General features: G+C 51.2%; 1 protein-coding gene across 1 annotated transcript; it reads right to left on the reverse strand.

The window, feature by feature from the left end:
• Positions 1-4,345: 4,345 nt before the first annotated feature.
• On the reverse strand, positions 4,346-6,060 carry LOC118725951 (cyclin-dependent kinase 16-like). The gene has a single exon (XM_036450247.1). The coding sequence runs from the start codon at positions 6,046-6,048 to the stop codon at positions 4,558-4,560; it is 1,491 nt and encodes a 496-aa protein (XP_036306140.1). The 5' UTR covers positions 6,049-6,060; the 3' UTR covers positions 4,346-4,557.
• Between the last annotated feature and the right edge of the window lie 1,578 nt (positions 6,061-7,638).

Raw genomic sequence — 7,638 nt, forward strand, 5'->3', positions numbered from 1 at the left:
TGTGTTGACAGAATGGATGGGACTGTTTCATCAAGCAATTACACAAAGGAAAGAATCTGGCTTGTTCAAAACACAAAGGCGACAGCCGGCAAAAATTAACGTGCATGCATGCTCTGCACTGTGTTGTGTTTGCCACCTCGCTTAATGAGGGGGACGTTCCCTTCCCTCTGAGTTACTCACGGAGGGAAAGGAAGGCAGACAAAGTTGTTTACTGGCTAAATGAGCACGATTCGAGCAAGAAGTGTTCCGTCCGCCTGCCATTCCCGTATGCCTGTGATCCTCTTACTTGGCCATCTCTAGTGTGAGTGGGATTGGGACAGTCGTACTCTGCCCTGTGACGTTCTTAACTAGAGGTCACTTGGGTGAAGGTCACAGGTAGCCTTGGAGTAAAAGCAATGTCACAGAAGGCTGTCGGCAGCTGAGAATGGGAGAAGCAGGTGGGGGGAGAGGGGCAGGAAGGGGATGGAGAGCGGCTGTCTTCTCTGCCGGCTTAGCCTAGGTAGCAAGAGGAGCCTTTCTCCCTTTTCTTTTTCTTTGCTTCACTTTGGTGTCCTTCTCCCTCCTCTCCTTTTTCTCTCTTCTTCCTTTCCTTATCTCCCGTCCATATTCCCCCCTGCCCCATTAAAAATATATATATATTTTATTGATTATTTTACAGAGAGGAAGGGAGAGGGAGAGAGAGTTAGAAACATCAATGAGAAAGAAACATTGATCAGCTGCCTCCTGCACACCCTCCACTGGGTATATGCTCACAACCAATGTACATGCCCTTGACTGGAATCGAACCTGGGATCCCTGAGTCCACAAGCCGAAGCTCTATCGCTGGAAGCCAAACCAGCAAGGGCACCTGCCCCATTTTTGAAGAAGGGTTCATAGAGGGAGGTTTAGCAGGTTCCTGAGCGTTAGCAGCTACAAATGGAAAGAACAGTGTGGAAGGCTGGAAGGAGCAGGCTTGGGAGTTGGTAGGCCAGAGCCTCTATCTATGTCTGGCTTTGCCACCAGATAGCTGTGTGATCCTCGGCAGCTGAGCCTCAGTTGGCTCACTTCTAAAGCACGAAGGTTAGACTAGATGGTGTTCAGAGCCCTTAGCAGCTCTAACATTTTAGTATACCCCCTTGGCTGTTCCACTCAAGTCCAAGATTTGGTGCTGCCTCCTGGGCCACCCTGAGTGTTACCGTAGACTGTCAGTCAGAGATCCAGGAGTCTCCCCATTGGCCAAGAGGGTGCAGGGGGAGGTTCATACACCTAATAGACAAAATCTAGAAAGATGGACAGGACCCAAGCACACCAAAAGCTAGCAAGATAGTTGGATAGAAAAAAGCCCTCCCTTCCGTATCCCTATAAGAACCAAGGGCTTGAGCAGGAGGGGAGGGGGATGGTCTTTGAGATGGGAGTCCACCATTCTCCCAGGTTGTGCAGCACCTGAATAAACCCTCCTTCCTTTGGCACCAGCACTTGCCCCAGGAATTTGGCTTTCCTTGTGGGAGGTAGCCAACCCTGCATTTTTTGGTTACATAGTGACTGTGCACCATCACAGCATGGGGAATGAGGAAGGAGAATGGGGATGGAGAAGGGGCAGAGTTGACTGTGCTGGCCAGCCTTCCCAGCTGATTTGGAAAACACTGGGTGGGGCAACTCCTAAGTACAGGACTTCTGGTTCCCTCATCACTGTGTATTTTCCCATGTAAAAATATCTTATTACTGGAGCACACATTCATGATGTAAAAAGAAATTCAATTGGACAAGAGAAATTCCCTTACCCATATTCACCCTTGAGGCATATGCTCCCAAAGTTTCTGAAAACACACATAGATATGTAACCTATGTGCTTTGATTAGTGGGATTTTGGTTCTCACTTTGACTTTCTGACTCATGGGCTGCTGACATGCTGACCACCAGGACTGTCACAGCAAAGGAGAGAAGGAAGCAGCATCCCCGGGGGGCAGGCAGAGGCAAATTGTCCCCAGCTGCTGCAAGCTGGGTCCTGCCCTCTGGGCACCAGGAGCCTTCACAGTCTCTCCTGGTGCAAGTTGTGTGTAAATTTCAATCTGAGCTTTAGACCCTGTGATGGTTAATTTCATGTGTCCACTTGAAGGGACGGGGGTATGCTAAGAGATGCCCAGAAAACTAGGAAAAACAGCATTTCTGGGTATAATCTGAAAGAGATTAGCATTGAATCAATACCCTGAGTAAAAAAAGTGGCCCTCACTAATGAGGATGAGCTGCATCTAATCTGCCGAGGGCCTGCATAGAGCACACCCTGGAGGAAGGAAGGGGAAATGCGCTCTCGTTGCTGTAGCTGAGACATTGGTCTTCTGCCCTTGGCCACCAGTGCTCCTGATTCTTGGGCCTTTGGACTTGGACTGGATTACACCACCGGCTTTCCTGGTTTACCAGTTTACAGACAGCAGACCGCAGGACTTCTTGGCCTCCATAGCCACGTGAGCCAACGTGAGCCAACTCCTGCAATATCTCCTACTGGCCTGATCTCGGGAGAGCCTTCAATCACTCAGACCTGTTGGTACATCTCCGCAGAAGCATGTGGAAAAGGCTAAGAACCTTCAAAGCGAGCCTAAAACCAGTTTGTTGTTAGAGCAAAGGGGAGAATTTCCAGGGATCAATGCTTTCTTCTCTCTTTCTTTTAAGAAACATTACAAACAATTGCCTCTTAGTGTAAAAAATTAGCAAACAGATAAATCTATAGAAAAAAAATAGTGTTCCTTTATTTAAAAATGCATGTAGTGTTTTACCAAAGAATACATACACTTTTAACATACACATTTAAATCTCTTTTTTGGTTGGCGTGATGTTGCCACTTGAAGAGAGCTTGAGGTGACATGTCGTCTATTACATCTCCTGGGACCTACACGTGAAGCCACATTCATTCAGCCAAGCCCCGGGGAACATGAAGATGAATATAGCCTGGGTTCTTGCTTTGAAAGGTCTCACAGTTAGGAGAATGATCCCTCCTAAATACAGTACAGTGTGGTACATGCTAACATTTAGAAATACACTAAACAATATGGCAACAGAGAAGAAGTATTGGATAGGATTAGGTAAACTTTGAGGCCATAGAGGTAATTTAGAGCATCTTCTTGCTCTGATGTTAGTCCAGATACACACTATTTATGCCCATTTATGAGGGAGTTTCAAGGGGCTTGCAGGCAGATTTGTGGAGAGGAAGCTCCATTGTTTACTTTTACTTTTGAGGCAGAGATGCAGGGGGTGACATTGCTGCTGAAGCCCTGCTTAGTTGGCCCCCCACCTCCTGTGTCGGCAGCCTTTCCACGTGTTTGGGTCCATGTGTGTCTCACACTCTAGGGCAGTGATCCTGGCTTCATGCATGCGAGCCTTGTGATTTTACCACGATGGGGAAGACTCTGGTTATATACAGGCACCTTCCCAATAGGTCCCTAGACATCTGTGGGGGATCAGTCCTATGCTAACTGTCACTCATGCTGGAGGAGAGGTGTGGGTGGCGGGGACATTCTCACCCTTCCTGGAAAGTGCATTTGACTTGATGCAAACGTCAACATGGGGAAGTGATAGGTACTGACTCAGGTTAACTGGACACAGTGTCTCTGAGACAAAGTAGAGGGCTTCTTATAGATTGTTTTTAGGAGACACACCTGTGAGAAAATAAGACGGAAAAAGGTGGTAGAAAATGATGAGCAATGATACTGCAGCTGAGATTTCGGCTGATCCCAGGGAGAGCTCTGGACCTGGGACAGGCCTTCAGAGTTGTCCTAAGCTGAGGCCAGGGTGTGGTGGCTGTGTATTTACACCAGGCAGTCGCTGGTTATATGGGCTGCCTCCTGGGAGAAGTAACAACCTTGGATAAACCAGTTCCCTCCAGCGGAAAATTCAGCTCTGAGCTATCAGCAGCCATATGCCCAGTATAAGGGGGCTGGATGTTCAGAGAAAAGGAGACCTTGCGAGATAACAGCAGTATCCAGTCCAGCCCACCTAGATCTGTGCCACTCAGATCTACTTACTTCTTATATCTCATCTAGAAACAGGGCCTCCAGGATTCAGATTGGTCTTATTTTCTAAGAATTTGAAGGATTGGTGGACAAACCATACCTCCTATTCTACAGTTGACTTTCTTTCTTTCTTTCTTTCTTTCTTTCTTTCTTTCTTTCTTTCTTTCTTTCTTTCTTTCTTTCTTTCTTTCTTCTTCTTTCCTTCCTTCCTTCCTTCCTTCCTTCTTTTTCTTTCTTTCTTTCTTTCTTTCTTTCTTTCTTTCTTTCTTTCTTCCTTCCTTCCTTCCTTCCTTCCTTCCTTCCTTCCTTCCTTCCTTCCTCCCTTTCTTTCATTCTTTCTCTTTTTCTTTTTTTCTTTTTCAAAGGAGTGATGGGAGCTTTGTTAGCACCCAGCACACAGGCCAATGGGTGGTTGACAGGCCAATGGTTAGATGGTCAGTCAGGCAGTCAGGAGCATGTGGGCAGGCGAGCATGAAGGTAGGCAGGTAGGCAGCAGGGGGACACTGTTGGTAGGTGTCCTGTGAAGGGTGTGGCATCCCTCCAGCTGCTGCCTGCTGGGGCCTGGGTGGGTGACCTAGAACTCGGTGTCTGCCACATGGAAAGCCGGCCTGCCTGAGTCAGGCACTGATGAGGCGTGAAGGCCGGCCTCCCTGTGTAGCTGGATATCCTTGAGCGCGAATATGGACGTCGTATCGGGAAGCCTGTGGATCTTCTCCCCGAGGCTGAAGAAGAACTGGTGCTTCATGGCATTCTCGGCCGAGATCCGACTGCGGCCTTCGAACCGCAGCAGCTTGGCGAGGAGATCGGCCCCATCGCTCTCCAGCCGGGGCGCGTGGCTCAGAAGGGCCTGGGCACGGTATTGGGGGAAGTTGTGTGCCTTGAACTCTTCGTTGGACAGGATGCCTGGCCATGTCTCCTCCGTGGGGGTCCCCAAGATGTAGAAGATGACGTGCAGCTGCTCCTCCACCGAGGAGCCGGGAAAGAGGGGCCGGCCCGTGGCCATCTCGTAGAAGATGCAGCCCACTCCCCACATGTCAATGTGGGTGCAGTAGTGGGTGCACCCCAGCAGGAGGTCGGGCGGCCGGTACCACAGCGTCACCACCTCGTTGGAGTAGGTCTTCATGAGGACGGACTTGGTCCGGGCCAGGCCGAAGTCGGCCAGCTTGAGCTCCCCTCTCACATTGATGAGCAGGTTCTGCGGATTGAGGTCCCGGTGCAGCACCTTCTTCCGGTGGCAGTAGGCCAGGCCCCGGAGCAGCTGGAACAGGAACAGCCTCACGTTATGCATGTCGATGACGTTCCCGCAGTCGGCCAGGTACTGCTTCAGGTTCTTGTCCAGGCACTCAAAGACCAGGATGAGGGACCTTTCCATGTAGATGACGTCATGCAGCGTGACGATGTTGGCGTGTCTGAGGTCCCTGAGCAGGCACACCTCCCAGATGGCGGTGCAGGGCGCCCCCTCTCCGTGCTCCAGTCGGATCTCCTTGAGCGCCACGAGGCTGTCTGTGAGCTTGCTTTTGCCCTTGTACACGGTGGCATGGGAGCCCTCGCCTAGCTTGTCCAGCTTGACGTAGGACTCCAGCTTCTCGAAGCCAATCTCGGACAGGCTGACGTGGTGGAGGAGGTGGCTGAGGGGCTTGTTGAAGATGGGCCTGTTGAGGGCCAGCTTCTCCAGGCAGCCCTCCGGCAGCTGGCTGCCAGCGGCCAGAGACAGGCGCTCGCTGATGTCCTCGGTGAAGATCTTGCACAGGGGATGGGTGTGCTTGCGCACCCTCACGGGGGACTGTTCCTCACCCGAGGATGCGGCTGAAGCCTGGCCCCTCTCCCCCTCAGGCCCCTTCTTCAGGTTCTGGTGTACAACCTCGGGTGCAGAGCTGAGCGGTACCCACGCAGCAGAAAGAAGGTCCCCGGGGGCCGCACGGGTGAGGGCCTTGCCAAGATCACTGCCACCTCCGCAGCCTCTGTCCTCGGGTCCCACCTGCTCCGGGGAACTGCTGGTCTTGTGCATGCCCGGGCCCCCTTTGAGCGTCACTGACAGCAGCCCTTTGATCTTCATCTTATCCATGGCGACTGCTATCACTAGAAGATTGGCTCCTCCCGGGGTAGATTTCTGAAGGTTTAGTAACAGTTAGAACCCCGGGATCTGGAACAGTAACGGTGGGGGCGCGCGCCAGCAACCCCAGGGCCTCGGGGCCTGCGCAGAGGCGCCTGGGGCAGCGCGAGGACTGAGGCGGAGGGATCTCCTCTCACCAGTTCACCAGATGCCCGGTTCCCTAGCTGCTGGCCCCCTGGCCCGACCTCCGCAGAGGCAGAGGAGGAGGCAAAGCGGAGGCAGAGGCGGCATTGCGCTCCTCGGACCAGGAGCGTGGCCACTGCAGGCCATGTCCAGGGCTCCTCGGTGCAAGCACTCGCGGAGGCTCTGAGCCCACTCACTGCTCTCCGGAGACTCTCAGATCCTAGGGACCAAGCACCCAGCGCCTCCTGCTACAGTTGATCTTGAAGCCGTAACCCATACTCACCAACCTCCTACTCCACCATCATTCTATTAATAGATACCCTCACCTTTGCCTGATCCTTTTCACTAGTGATTATTCTGGTGGGGTTAACCAGACACTCATCCCTGCGGGGTCTCTGAGGCCCTGGTTACCATGTTCTTCTTACCACACGGCTCCTGTGTCTGTTAGAAGAAGGCTTGTGAGTATTCAGAGAGGCCTCAGTGCATAACTTTACAAAGAGATTCATTCTCTCCTGTCCCCATTGTCTAGCAGCAGCCCCATCTTCTGTCCTGTGATTCCTTTCCAGGCCAATTGGCCTTCTGGTATGAGGAGCCCACTGACTGATGGCAGTTGCAGTTTAACATGTAATGGATTCTTGAGATCCCAGCCAGTGTTCCTCTTCTGGGAACCGGAAGTTGTAGGATTGGAAGCGTACAACCCCAAGGGATATGAGTTGATGGTAAGTGGGCCCACCCTTCCACCCTTTAGTTTCCTGACTCCTGCATTCTGCCTTTAGGGCACATAACATGTGTCCGCACAATGGTATCTTCAAGTTGACATCTCAATATCTTCTTTAAGAGGCCATTCCACTACTTTCTTAGGCATGTGACAGCTGAGGGCCAGATTACTGTGGTGTTGTTGTTGTTTTTTTGTTTTGTTTTGTTTTTTGCCATAAAGTGCGTCCCTTGCCTAAGGGCATGCAGGTTAAGATTTTATGAAGATATCCTCGTTAGTCCTCAGGTAGTAATTGGGTTGGCCAAAGCCCTATGGTTAGAAAAGCCAAGCTCATACTACATGAATTATTTATATTAGTCAAAATGAATCATTACATCTTTCAGGGTGAAAGGAGTTGAACCTTGCCACCAAGAGCCTAATTTAGGGGTGTCGAACTCAATCAGAGAAGGGGCCCAAATCTAAAATCCAGCCTAAATCGCGGGCCGAATGGTTTACTGAACAGTCATAAACTGTCATTGTGATGGTAACGCAGCGGAGTGCAGTGATGACAGTGCGGTGCGGGCCACATTCCAAGGCCTGGCGGGATGGATTTGGCCCGCGGGCCTTGTGTTTGACACATGTGGCCTAATCCATCTTCTTAGGATGATGTCAAATATGGGGCTCGGTTTTGACTTCCATGGCTAGTAGGTTGGATATTCAGTAGC

This window comes from Pipistrellus kuhlii, unplaced genomic scaffold (assembly GCF_014108245.1).
Source record: "Pipistrellus kuhlii isolate mPipKuh1 unplaced genomic scaffold, mPipKuh1.p scaffold_m20_p_21, whole genome shotgun sequence".
NCBI classification, from domain to species: domain Eukaryota; kingdom Metazoa; phylum Chordata; class Mammalia; order Chiroptera; family Vespertilionidae; genus Pipistrellus; species Pipistrellus kuhlii.